General features: G+C 35.7%; 1 protein-coding gene across 1 annotated transcript; it reads right to left on the minus strand.

The window, feature by feature from the left end:
• Positions 1-535: 535 nt before the first annotated feature.
• LOC128212243 (dentin sialophosphoprotein-like) lies at positions 536-14,528 on the minus strand. Its single transcript, XM_052917605.1, has 7 exons — positions 14,239-14,528; positions 6,777-6,890; positions 6,250-6,447; positions 5,575-5,720; positions 4,421-4,593; positions 3,966-4,025; positions 536-3,667 (listed from the first exon to the last, which is right to left on the minus strand). The coding sequence occupies exons 1-7, from the start codon at positions 14,436-14,438 to the stop codon at positions 1,613-1,615; spliced, it is 2,946 nt and encodes a 981-aa protein (XP_052773565.1). The 5' UTR covers positions 14,439-14,528; the 3' UTR covers positions 536-1,612.

Genomic DNA, 14,528 nt, shown 5'->3' on the forward strand with positions numbered 1-14,528 from the left:
ATGTTTTGCGTAGAGTGGTTTTGACTGAAGGTTCGTGGTCATTGTCACAAAAATAGATGTTTCATTTGTCACAAATGTTCACCACGAGAAGACATGTTTTGCGTACATTTTTTTTTTTGTTTTTATACTGAAAGTTCATGGCCAGTGTTACAAAAACAGATGTAAAACTTGTCATTAATGCTTTGTAGAACTTTGTACATAAGCTGACGATAGGGGAACGAAGTGGTGCGTACAGGACGAAGCATAGGTTTATAACGCACTTTATAGGAATAACTGCCCACGCCAACTGTACTCAGCAGAATATATTTCAATAAAACTTGCCCGAAAGGTAACGGCATTAGTCGTGATCGCAAAAACATTGTATGTATGCAGGCCGCTTGATTCCAACATCTTGATCCACGGTCCAGCAAAGCTGGAATTTGTCATTTTGTTGCCACTCGTTAGAAAAACATCAAGTTACTATGGCAACATAATTGACGGTATGTATAAGGTTTGGGATATGGACAAATGTTTGCTAAACAATAATGAAACTTAAAAGTTCTTCATTATTTAATAAGACATGGAATACCACACTTAACAAAACAAAATGAAGATGACCTTGTTATCTGTAATTGCATGCATAGTTTAAAGAAGCGCTTTTCTGACATTGATATTAGACTAGTTCACTACCTTTATGTAGGCATCATATATCAGGGAAAATGAGCAGCAGTCCATACCTCAATTGCTACAAAACATGCTCTAGATCAACCTTGCAATGTTTGTTCTTATAATCCAATCAAAAGGTAATTTAACAATGCCAATAAGAACACTGCGAGAAGAACTCCACACATCGTCTGCTTTATTCAGTCAAAAAAGGTTCATAACGTGACATTCAGTCAAGTCAGAGTTATGGGTCTTACTACGATTTTCATGTGCACTACAGTGTGCTGCTTCTAATCAACTTTCATTCAAATATATTGAAACGTTTTATAAGCAATTTCCAAATTGTTTCTTTTGCACGACGCCTACAAAACCGATGCGTGCGCCAAGAACCCAAAGACTATCACAATACCTCGATTTCCTTCTTCGAAAAACAGACGAAATTAAAATTAGAATCAATGATTTTACCATTACCATAATTATAATGTCTGGAATTGAATGAACACAAAAAAATATTTGAAAGTAAATCAATAACAAAAATAAACATAGGTGAACTGCACCAGGGTTATTTTATTGTATACCAATTATTATTACCAGTTAATACTGGTTTAAACAAAAAAACATTTTCCTTGATTGCCTTTTTAAAACAGAAGTTGTCAAGTTTACAATACTAAGATTAAAACTTGTCACATTACAAAGGTTTTGTAAAGTTTTGCCTTCTTAATGAAACATCATCCTTCAATTACCGCTAACATTAACAGCATCCTCAGATCACCACTGTGTTCAAGAAACAAATTGATTGTACAAACCATGAAGAATTCCAATAAAAATTACATGTACATGACAACTTAACAGTTAAAGTAACTGTTCATATACTTTGAATGTACATATTGACTTGTAACATAAAAACAAAAAATAAAATTGATGAACTTTCAGATCTGATTACCATGTAACACAACAATATTGCAGACTTTTAAAGGACAGGCTGATGGAAAGCTATTTTGCCATCGAGACATCCTGAAACAACCAAGTTATGTACGGGTGAAAACTGTGTGGCAACCACAATGTTAACATGAGCTAGAGAGCAAGTGGCTTCATAGAGCTTGACCGGGGATCTGGGATAACAGTCACAGAGCTCGTTACACTGTGGATCAAATGAGAACAGTCTTATACCAAACCCAAATGGGGAACTTATTAATCTGCCATCTGAGCTGAATGCCACCTCTTTAATGAAGCCACGACCTACATTACACTCTTCCATATAGCCTTGGAGGCGATTCGTGTTTGTGTGAATGTTCTTTTTAAGCTGTGAGTTCTCTGTCTCTGTTAAAGTGTCCAGATAGCTCAGGTTGAGCACTCTCCGTCTCCTCGTGCCTGAGTTTGACTCCAGCACAAACATAAAGGAATTACTTCGTGGTTGAACATCGACCGACCCTCCAGGGGCCGGGTTATTGCTATTGGCGGCAGTGTTCACACGTCTGTTACCAACATTTTGTGAATTGGAATTAGAACTTGATGAATTGTCTGTCTGGTTGCTAGAAGCTCTCGACCAGGGGGATGCATTTTGCCTTACAGTGTTTATCGCCCTTCGCCTTATTCTTGAAGGTCCAGTGTGTCTAAACATTGGCTCATCATTGGAATCATCATTACTCTGTATGGAAATATTGACACCACTGTTTAGGCCTGCATGGCTTGGCCAGTTTATATTGACACTCCCTTGAACTGGATCATTTTCTTCACCATCAGAGCTGTCAGTATCTGGGAACATCATCACATCATCAATAATGTCATGCTCACTCTCATTCTCAACGTCAGAGTTGTCATTATTGTCAACATCAACACTATCCATGTCATTAATTTCAATACTTAATGAACTACTTCTATTCCCATTTATACCCAGATTCAAACCTGAGACTTGATCACTCTGGTTAATGCCTCTACTACTTGAACCTGATTGGGCGGTGTTTTCACTACTTCTATCCTGCACCCTTGATCTATTATCCGTACCATTACTTTCATTTTGCCTTCTAGACTCGGTGTTAACAGGTGTAATTCTGAAGTCTCTATCCTCCTCATCATCTGCCTCAATATCTTCCTGACTGAACATGATGGTTCGTCCACTTGATGTGTGCACAGATATTGAGAATGAGAAACTGCCGTCATCCTGTCTGGAGCCCCGCCTGATCTGAATCAGGGAGTTATGCATGGGGCCTGCAATAAGGGGTGAACTAGCAGGGGGCACGGGTCTCAGGCTTGGGTTCACAGAACCATTCCCCACTCCTCGCGAGATTCTCAACGGTTGAGTTGAGGAGGTTTCACCCTCTGAACTGTCTGATTCAATGTCTTCTCTTGGTAGTAGACTGTCCCTCACTGGGACACTGCTGCTATCATTTTGGTCACTTTGCAAATTATTTTGTGATCCATCATTAGCTAAGTTGTCAGCATTTGTAGCCTGACTAAGTGACTGAAGATTCCGCTCTTGGTTAGCACTAGCACTGCTACTACCTTCATTTTCCTCATTACTCCCCGTAGACATTGACTGATTGCCAGCTGATACAGAAGAGCTCTCATCAACACCAGGTTGATTCATGTTCTCCTCCATTGGCTGGTTACTGTTTCCAGGTTTAGCCTGGTTTCTATCTTCTTCATGAGACGGGTTACTACATGCAGTAGCAGACTGGTTCTCAGTGACAAAGTCAGCAGAATGGTTCAGATTTTCTTCATTTGACTGGTCGTTATTTCCAGCAGCAGACTGGTTTTCAGTGCCAGGATCATCTGACTGGTTTACGTTTTCTTCATTTGACTGATTTCCATCTCCAGCAGCAGAGGATGTGTTTTCAGTGACAGAGCCAGCAGACTGGTTGCCCCCTCTAGCTCTAGCAGATGGTGCCTGGGAGGAGTAAGCAGGTGTGTTTGTTGAGGTGCAGTAGGCTGAGCTAGTGTGAGGGGCTGTCCATGCTACCTCCCACGGGCGGGATGGGGTCTTCTTTACCTCACCATAGTCTTGAAGATCATGGACACATGTCCACTGATAATAGAAACAAAGAACTGTTAAGAATAGTATTAAAATGTTTTAATAAAAGCAACATTTTACTTTATTTTTAAGCATAGAATTGTATTTGTTAACACTCTGTCATATATTTTCATTCAGTAAATTAGACATGAAAAAACCCATTCTAATTCCAAGTAATTTTTTAGCTAGAGCACAACTTTATTTTAGAAACATTTTGGTATAAACCAACCAACTAAAAGAAGCATTTAGTAATCGCCTCTTAATCAAATGTAAGTAAAAAAAGGCTCCACATTGCATATTGCCCAGTGTGTACCTCTGTATTTTCTGATGAGTCTGTGTTTCGTGAGAGGATGGACCAGCCATGGGGATGAACCTACAATATACAACAGTGCTGTGATCGCATAAACATACAAACAGGTTTAATCTAAGCTATGTGTATATGATTAAGAATCATTCACCATTCCTAAATTATAACTTTTAACAAAACTTGAAGTGGTCATCTAATGCGGGACTCTCTGATCCTTAATCTGATCTGTGGACGCTATCCACTTGAATATAGCAATTCTGAGAGGATTATCTAATTATTAGATATGACCTAGAATGGTCATATATATGTCTATGTCTTGCAAAAGATGTGATGGGATCAACCCCACCAGGAAAAGTTTGTAGTGGCCACTCAAATGGAAGTTGGTACTTGTTCCACCAGTCAACTTTCATTCCAATTGAACTAAAAGAAATTAGTACAAACTAACTTTCTATCCCACAAACCTGCAGTGATGATATGATGTTGGCCTCATTCCCCGCTGGCCAGTCAGTTATGAACTCCACTCGGTTCCTGTCCTGCTCAAACACATGGTTGTACTGCAGGCCGATCTTCAGCGGTGTCTGGCTACGCTGCATCAGACGATACATGTTGGGCTTGAACCCTTTCAAGTCCTCACCTAGAAAAACAAGAGATACCATTTACATAAAACTGACTACTACAAAATGTCTATATTGTTTGCTTTTCTTGCTTATTTATGGCTTTCAAGGTGTGGTACGTTATTTGTTTACAATAATTTTGCTAAAGTAATGTTTTATGTAATAGAACAAGGTTTAAGAGTGTTTCCTTTCTATTCTAGATATTAACTTTCATATCAGAACCCTAACAACTTGGCAGAGTTGAACAACTAGATAACAAGAATGCAGATATTTTACAATGCTATTCACTTATACCACATGTTATTAGTTATTGAACGCTGTCCTTTAGCTGAAGTGCTCATGTTTCATCGTGGGTGCAGCAACTATTACATAATTCAAATCAATCAAATTACTAAGACCTGACACTAATGCATTTTTCAGATTCAGTTCACTGAAATGGTGGCTGCAATGCAATTGTAAACATGTAGTCAAGCCACCCTGATAAAATAGTTAAGTTCATCTGAAGTAAAACGTACATGTCATTTTATCATCCAGAATCTCTACATATTTTTACATTGTGCATGTATACATTTTAAAGATTAACAGCTCAGTTGATGAAAACACAATTTTTAGAATGCTAATAGGAAATTTAACATATAATTACAACAGCTAGATTTTTTCTATTCTCTCAACTTTGTGTTCATATTTCCTGGTGCTTAATTTACACCAATATGTAGCAAGATAACAAAATTTCATTAAGTCGTAAAGTGAAATAATCTTAGTGTCAGTTTTTTTCTTTTTCTATACATTTCTTAAAAATTAAATTAAGCCAGTATTTAAGTTGTAAACAAGCTGGAGGAAAAGGATTGTGTTATACTTGTTGACTTGTTATCTGTGACATTCCCACAGAATGTCCACAGATGTTAGATAAAAAAATTGTGAGGATCCAGATCCTTTAATGAGACAGGGTCCTTAAATAAAAGCAAGCAAAGCCAGGCCCTGTATTAGCATGGAAAGTTTACCAAGGGTAGAGAGATCTAGGTCATGTATGATGATGATATAGCCCTCATGTGTGGAGATGATGAGCTTGGAGAAGTCGGGCGACAACTTGGACCTCATCAGGCCGCTCGTGTAGAACACGCGGTTAGACGTGTCCTCTGTACTGTACCTGGTGGTAAAGAATGGTCTATTAATTAAAATCTAAAACTAATCCACAAGTTAATTGTTATTATTTTACTTACTTAAATTAGTTCTACTACAACTAGGAAATACCAAGAAAACTATGTACTATATCTAGAATTAAGGAAGGGTTTAATCTCAGTAAAATTTAACTTGTTAGCTTTTACATAGTTCATGAACATTTTTAATAAACTCATTTCATTTGTTTCTGCTTTATTTAAAATTTTATTGGAAGGTAAATCTGGTATTAAAATACAAGCTGTACAAACAGTTTTTCTTCAAATTAATTTACAAATTTACTAATCATAATTTGTTCATAGCCCAGACAGGAATCCAACCAATGAACCAACACGCAGAACATTATAAAAACATGTACTGACAAACTAACAGGGTGACTCTGATATTTTATATAACATAAACCCTTGACATGTTATTTGATCATTTTAATATACATGTGTAACATTAGAACAGATTTAAAAGCATTATACTGTGCTCCAATCAAATGTGTTGACCCCTACCTGTTAATGTTCCAGGTGTAGATACAGCCATCAAAGCCGGATGTGAGGAGAACCCCCTGGCTAGAGTCATACTCTATATTCTTCACCCAGTTTGAGTGGCCCCGGAATGTCTGTACATTGTGCTTCAGGTAACGGGCATCCCATAATGCAACTGTGGTGTCATCAGAGCAGGTAGCAAACAGACGGTCATCAAGGAACCTGCAAAGGGGCAATGGTGTGTTTAAAATCTACTTAATAATTATAATATTTTGATTAATTTGATTTGAACTGAGCTGTTTGCCATTGATAACCAATTGATCATAATCTAATTTTAACTTAAATACATGTACATGTATGTCATTTAACTTTAAGCTTGGTCATGATAAATTTATTTTTACTTATATGGTGCAGTGTACATAAAAGATAAGAATGGCTAACAAAATGGTCTAAGATTATCAAATCTAAATTATACATCTCATGATATACTCAATGGCCATGTTCACGTGATTGTAAACAATATCATATCTTTGCTATAAGTGATTTCATACTTGACACAATTGACGCAGTCTGTGTGGGCATTGGTCTTCTTGGCCACAAGTTTTCCATTGAGAGCATCAAACAACAGAACACTCTTCCTCTCCATGGCAACACCCAGCAATGACCTGAAACACAAATAGAAGTAAGAGTCTGTTTCACAAAGACACAAATTCACAAATTTGCCTTTGAGATTGAAAACAAAAGAAACAGAAACAAACAAGGGGCTACTGATAGCTAAGGGCAATACGGTTATAACTCTATATACATATTGAATTAGTTACAGGAACACTTATCTTGCTCAAAGCCCTCAAACATATTCCAGTACATATATATATATACATTTTTTAGCATTATCAATCAACATTCATAACATACATTAGTTACATGTGTACTTAAGATACATGTACCATCCCAACTAATTCATGTTTTTTTTATATCTAGAATGCAAAAGACACATATGGGTGATGCACTCTCACAGATTTACCACTTTTACAACTTTTTTATTTTTTGTCGTGGAAAGAGCAAATTTTTGCGTAAACATCTTCAAACGAATGATATAAGATTGCTGACAAAAAATCAGATCGCAGATTTTCATATTTCCGTTCAGAAATTAATGTTTTATGGGTCAATAACGGTTTAAGAAAAATGCATAAATCTAAAACATCAATTTTTGAACTTTAATATAAACAAGAGCTGTCACAGAGACAGCGCGCTCGACTATTCCGCCGCTTTTCAGTGTAAGGATTGACTTAAAAGTGGTTACATGCAAAACCTTTGCCAGAATTTCTATGTCGAATAAAAAAGGGGCCATTATTTGAATTTAATGGAAACTAGAGTTATCTAACTTGGTTATTTAAGTAGATTGGATAGTTGAGTACCATTTTATAAAGTCTCAATGCAATACATCCAGTAGTTGCTGAGATATTAACCTATGTGTGCTTACATGCAAAACCTTAACCAGAATTTCTAAGTCAAATAATAAAGGCCCATAATTTGCATTATATTCAAAAAAGTGTTACCTTACTTCCATTAATTTAGTAGGTTATATAGTTGGGAATACAAATGTAAAGTTTCAATGCAAGACATGATATATTTGCTGAGATATTGACTTAAATGCTGTAACATGCAAAACCTTAACCAAAATATCTAAGTCGAATAATAAATGGCAATTATTTTGCATTAAATGCAAACTAGAGTTATCTAACTTGATTAATTTAGTAGGTTGGATGGTTGAGTACCATTGTATCAAGTCTCAATGCAATAGCTCAAGTAGTTGCTGAGATATAAATCTATGTGTGCTTACACGCAAAACCTTAACCAGAATTTCTAAGTCCAATAATAAAGGGCAATTATTTGCATTAAATGCAAACTAGAGTTACCTAACCTGGTTAATTAAGAAGGTTGGATGGTTGAGTACTGCTGTATCGAGTCTCAATGCAATACCTCAAGTAGTTGCTGAGATATTAACCAATGTGTGCTTGCACGCAAAAACTTAACCAGAATTTCTAAGTCCAATAATAAAGGGCAATTATTTGCATTAAATGCAAACTAGAGTTATCTAACTTGGTTTATTAAGTAGGTTGGATGGTTGAGTACCATTGTATCGAGTCTAAATGCAATACCTCAAGTAGTTGCTGAGATATTAACCTATGTCTGCTTGCATGCAAAACCTTAACCAGAATTTCTAAGTCAAATAATAAAGGCCTATTATTTGCATTAAATGCAAACTAGAGTTATCTTACTTGGTAAATAAAGTAGGTTGGATGGTTGAGTACCATTGTATCAAGTCTCAATGCAATACCTCAAGTAGTTGCTGAGATATTAACCTGTGTGCTTGCACGCAAAACCTTAACCAGAATTTCTAAGTCAAATAAAAAAGGCCTATTATTGGCATTAAATGCAAACTAGAGTTATCTAACTTGGTTAATTAAATAGGTTGGATGGTTGAGTACCATTGTATAAAGTGTCAATGCAATACCTCAAGTAGTTGATGAGATATTAACCTATGTGTGCATGCACGCAAAACCTTAACCAAGGGGTGACGCCGACGCTTGGGTGAGTAGCATAGCTCTCCTTATTCTTCGAATAGTCAAGCTAAAAATCTGCAATCAAATTTTTGTCAGAAGTCTTATATAACTGGTTTCCATGGATTTTCGCAAAAATTGGCTCGTACCAAGGCAAAAAATAAACTAGAACTGTAAGCCATAGGCTAGCGAATACCCCCCACCCCTCCATGTCTAGGTTGTTTGCCCTGGAGTTAGGCCGGACAAAGCTAATTTTGCCTACAAGGGGAGATAACTCCAGTCAGGGTCATGTGACCTGTACCAAATTCACAGAGGCGAAAGTTTACAACATGGCCATTAATTTCTGAAAGTTTGATAAAGATTTGTTGAATAATAACAAAGATGAATCCCGGACAGGGCTTATTTTGCCTACTTTAACACATCAAGGGGAGATAACTCCAGTCAGGGTCATGTGACCTGTACCAAATTCACAGAGGCGAAAGTTTACAACATGGCCATTAATTTCTGAAAGTTTGATAAAGATTTGTTGAATAATAACAAAGATGAATCCCGGACAGGGCTTATTTTGCCTACTTTAACACATCAAGGGGAGATAACTCCAGTCAGGGTCATGTGACCTGTACCAAATTCACAGAGGCGAAAGTTTACAACATGGCCATTAATTTCTGAAAGTTTGATAAAGATTTGTTGAATAATAACAAAGATGAATCCCGGACAGGGCTTATTTTGCCTACTTTAACACATCAAGGGGAGATAACTCTGGTCAGGGTCATGTGACCCGTACCAATTTCACAGAGGCGCAAGTTTACATCATGGCCATTAATATCTGAAAGTTTGAAAAAGATTTGTTCAATAACGACAAAGATGAATCCCGGACAAAAAAAAAAAACGGACGGACAGACGGACAGACAGACAGACGGACAACCCGATTCCAGTATACCCCCCCCCCCCCCCCAAACTTTGTTTTGGGGGGTATAAAAAGTTGTCAAAATGTTCAATCTTTGAGAGTGCAGCTTTAAGGGTTATGACGACTTCATAAACTAAGTCAAGAAAAAGAATATCTTCGTATAGCAGATAATCTTAAGAGGTACTTATGGAGATTAACAATAATGACTCTAAAAACAAGAAAACACAGGGCAATACAAACACCTGTCCATTTTTCTCAGTTGATTGAGGGACATAACTCTGCATTGCAGACAAAAACAACAAAAGTGACACCAAGGCTTCGTCAATACCTTGACCTCATATAGTTTTAAAAAAAATACTGTAAAATATATTGCAGTATTAATGTTTACAAAAAAATCAGTATTAAAGGGTATCTATTCATTTACTCATTGTTCTGTGCTCTAGATTATTGTCTTACAGGGTCAATGTCTTGTTTTATTAGATAATTAAACATATGAAACCAGTTGCAACTGGTATTAAATAGTCTTGGTCCATTTGTATCATTCACAAAATGTGACAGTCAATTGAGTAATTTCTTGATAACAACATATTATTATTATCAATGTTACTGTCCTTGAGCTGGCTATATCCATTGCAATCAAGTCAGGTTCAAAACCAGGTTACAAAATTATCAAAACAATGCATGATGTCCAAATATGCATCAATCCTCCAAAACTTTCACAAACAAAAACAACACCCAAATACATTCACCCTAAAGTAGCACATTTGACAGACAGAACAACTTGAAGTTATTTTAAAAGTCAACTCGCGGAGCATGCAAAAATGAACCATGCAATAAAACATGTTTTAGACACAGCTAAAAGTTTGAGACAATAAAACTTGTACATACATGTGTACCTCATAACCCAGGGTCAGAGTTCAAGTTGAGTTTTTGCCACGTAAGAGTGCTTATTGGTATCAATGACATACAGTCAAATACCCACTGAGGCAGATAAGTTAATTCCTGTTAAACCTTACCCTAAGTCCTAACCAAACCTATATTACTCCCAGGCAGACATCCGTCAAAAAGTGAGCTGGCATTCTGACACATTTTAATTGACGCGATGAAAAATCTCTGCATATGACATGTCATATTCATAAAATCTATATAATTTCCTTTTGGTATGGATGTGTTCCAATGATAAAATTTTATAACATGCTGGTATAAGCCTAATAAAATGTTCACAGTGATGAAAGGGTTAGTTTATACTTAGTTTTTTTTTTATTTTACATCAATTGTGAAACAAGTTATTTCAACATTATATTAATCACTCTGGCTGGCAAGATTTTACGCAAGAGTGTGGTCTTGTGTTGTGGGGGAAACTAGAGAGCCCAGAGGACACCCACTTTTACAGCTTGGTGACACATGCACATTAAAGGGTGTCCGTATACCTAAAGTTAAATGCAAGCTAATCAGTCAAGTGTAGTTAAATTTTATTCAATCAGTGTTGAGTGTGCAGGGATGTCTCATGTTCCGTTGAATATCCACAGATTTAACAAGTAATACTTTCTTCAATACCCGGTGGCAAGTTTCATAATTTTTTGCACAAATTAAGAGCGTTAAATACTAATGGAATACCACACTTGCAAGGTGGTATCCAATATTTTGAGAACCATTGTCAACCATTGGGATTTTTGTATTTTAAATGCAGAAGAGGAAATATCATGTACTCAGAACATAATTAATTATTCTAGGACAACCTCAACTTTGTTTAGTTTGCCAACTGAATTAGCCTCATACGTCAAATTGAACAAATAAAGAATAAACTTGGAAAGAATCTACGGTCGGTGGAATTACCGATAACCTGAAATTCTAAACCGACCCAAGAATCTAAAAGGCTACCAGACAAATCGGCCCCTTACCAAATTGGCCCCTAGCTCAAACGGTTACCTTTTCGGCCCCTTACCAAATCGGCCCCATCCCGTAGACGTTTCGGCCCCTGATTACCGAGACGTTTCGGCCCTTCTTTACATTTTATTTTTTTATTTCTAAATATAAGTAAAAAAACATGTAATTTCATTTTTTTTATTTTAATAGACAAAGCTATATACATACATACAAAGGTATAGATAAAAATAGATTTAAAGAAAATATCTGTACACTTGAAAACATGTAAAAATTTATTCACGAGATATTTTTATAAAATGAAAAAGAGTAGAAGAAAAAAAAAATAAACTTCATTTTTTTTTTTAAATAATCTTTAAATATTACATATAACTATGTTGGTAATATTATGTATAATGACATGTCCATTGTCTAACATCAGTCTTGACCAAACACCTATCGCCCGCCGTAGATGGCACCAACATTTTTCAGGAACTCCTCGCAGGTGACATCATGCGAATCGTAAGAGTCCCACTCATCCATGATCCTGGCGTCTAGAGCGGATACTTCATTTGAAGTTTCATCAAGGAACGATTCCGCAGTGGCGAACTGCGAAACATCTGAATTGATGGATAATGATTTATGAAAAGAAGAAAACAGATTTTTTATAAGAATTAATATACAGTACATCTTCTTATTAACTACAATTTAATAATAAATAAAGTTATAAGACATAAGTTATACATTTTATGAATTTATATTTTAAATCAGGTAAGGATGAAAAAAAACTATTATTAATCTTATATTGAATACGTATGCAAAACCATACTGGCTTAAAAGGTGTTTTTAGACAGACGGTCTTATGGCGAATTGTCACATTCCACAGGGGTATCAGACGTTGGAATTATGACACTTTGTGTTTACAAGGTTATGAATACGTGTACAAGGTTTGTTCCGACTTTCCCAACCGCTAATTCTCACACTTACAGAATAATACCAATTATCTCTTCGCACCTCAAACAGAATATGATTATTTTATTATGGATATATTGTTTTACTCTTTTTAAAATGCATATTTGTTGTAGAATATCTGTAGAACTATCAAGTTGTCACTTGTTTGCAAGTCACATCTATAAAACAAACATTATTTTCTAATTATGTATAGATAAAACACTAATTGTCAAAAATAATAATTTATAATTATTCTGGAGCAATAGTAGACCACATACATAACAAATTAATGGTTGAAACGTAAAGGCATTTTTAAAAACCTTGCTTAATAACATAAGTTCTATTCTATCATAAGTTTGATAAAAAATATTGTGAGAATGTTATCGATATTAAGGTATAATATGAAAAGGTAATGATTTCGGTGTTATACATACTGCAAGATACATACAACACAAAAGAAACAAGAATATGTACATCGCGTATGTCCTAAGGATCTACAGAATTATGTTTAAACACTACCGTTTTTGATACAATAAACATAACAAAGAAACATAGCAAAAAATTTATACTAGGGAATCACAAGTCAGACACGCGTGTAATCAGGAAAGATTGCAAAATAAAAACCACGAAAGCCAGTCCAGTGTCAATGACAACAGCTTTGATAGACCTTTGGCGGTATGTGCATTTTAATCTAAATTACATGGGAGTTATGGGAGTACTTAGCGGTAAACATAGCCATACCTGGATAGTGTTATACATTTATATACGTTTTTTGTGTCTATAAAACATATTACTTGCACCTACCTGTATAGCAGACTCAATGCTGCCAACGGTCTCACAACCTTATCTCACTCAATACAAAAATCCGAATCAGACATTACAATTTTTAACAAAATTCCATTACACAATAAAATAAAAGTAGAACAACAACGCGTTAATAATGTCCAATACACGAAAATTTAACAGTAGCACAGCAACACGTTTAAAACAAATGGTACCCACTTTTAGAAACGATTTAATATATATACTTAAGGTGTTTATATTACTCAAATCTTCTTTAATCAACTGTAAACAACAATAAAAAATTAAAGACAATTATTCATTCACACGTCTTTGAACGGACCCTCTTTGAATGTCTTTTTCACACCCACAACACTTACCGTTTGCCTTGTAAAGAATGCATGGTTCAAAGACACATTTTCTTTGAAGTCTTTAATGATCAATTAATAATTAACAGTTATAACAAATAAACTTTCTTAGATTTTCTAACATTTTATATTAAAAATCAGGGTTAATAGTTATTTAGATTTTAATTATATTTTTTATATCAGTCATATCAATGTTTTTCATGCATATTTGTCTATTTGTAAATTTAAAGATGTTATTTACAACTTATTTACAGATCTCATTTACATTTATAAGACGACCTACAATGTTTTTCTTTATACTCAAGATAAAAAATAAAATAAAGGGGCCGAAATGTCTCTGTTGAAAATCACTAAGGGGCCGAAACGTCTCGAGTCATTTTAATTAAAGGGACGAAATGGCAGGGCCGAAACGTCTTAGGGGCCGATTTGGTAGTAGGCCGATTTGGTAAGGGGCCGATTTGTCTTGCTCCCATCTAAAAACCCTTACCCACCCATCATCACCAACATCTCTTGGCTAGTAACTTAAGTAAGTCATAACAACAGTTGCAGACATGATTTTTTTCGTAAGTTTAAAATTTACCCGTTCTTGGAGAAACCAAAATTGAATACACCGCCATGGTCCGTGTCGCTGACAGTCTTTCTTGGGTCCCAGGTTCGATGGGCTTTGATTGCGGATGTCAAACTTGCACATATTTTCGCAGTATCTCCAACCCTTGATGAATACCCATACTCTCGGTTTTGCCGAGTGATAAACGAACTTTGCCTGCTTCGATGCATCATAGAATCAATATGTAACAATCCTTTTGACAATGGTAAGTCAATTAAAACTGATTAAAATGTTTTGTTTTCATCTCATGAAGCAGGTGCGCG

The sequence above is a fragment of the Mya arenaria genome, chromosome 12 (genome assembly GCF_026914265.1).
Source record: "Mya arenaria isolate MELC-2E11 chromosome 12, ASM2691426v1".
In the NCBI taxonomy this organism is placed as follows: Eukaryota; Metazoa; Mollusca; class Bivalvia; order Myida; family Myidae; genus Mya; species Mya arenaria.

Excerpts from the sequence above, each read along its gene's own strand:
- LOC128212243 (XM_052917605.1), bottom strand. The coding sequence starts at position 14,438 with ATGATGCATCGAAGCAGGCAAAGTTCGTTTATCACTCGGCAAAACCGA. Across the intron at positions 6,891-14,238 it reads TTTGGTTTCTCCAAGAACGG|GTCATTGCTGGGTGTTGCCA; the intron begins GTAAATTTTAAA and ends TTTGTGTTTCAG. Across the intron at positions 4,594-5,574 it reads CCTAGATCTCTCTACCCTTG|GTGAGGACTTGAAAGGGTTC; the intron begins GTAAACTTTCCA and ends TTGTTTTTCTAG.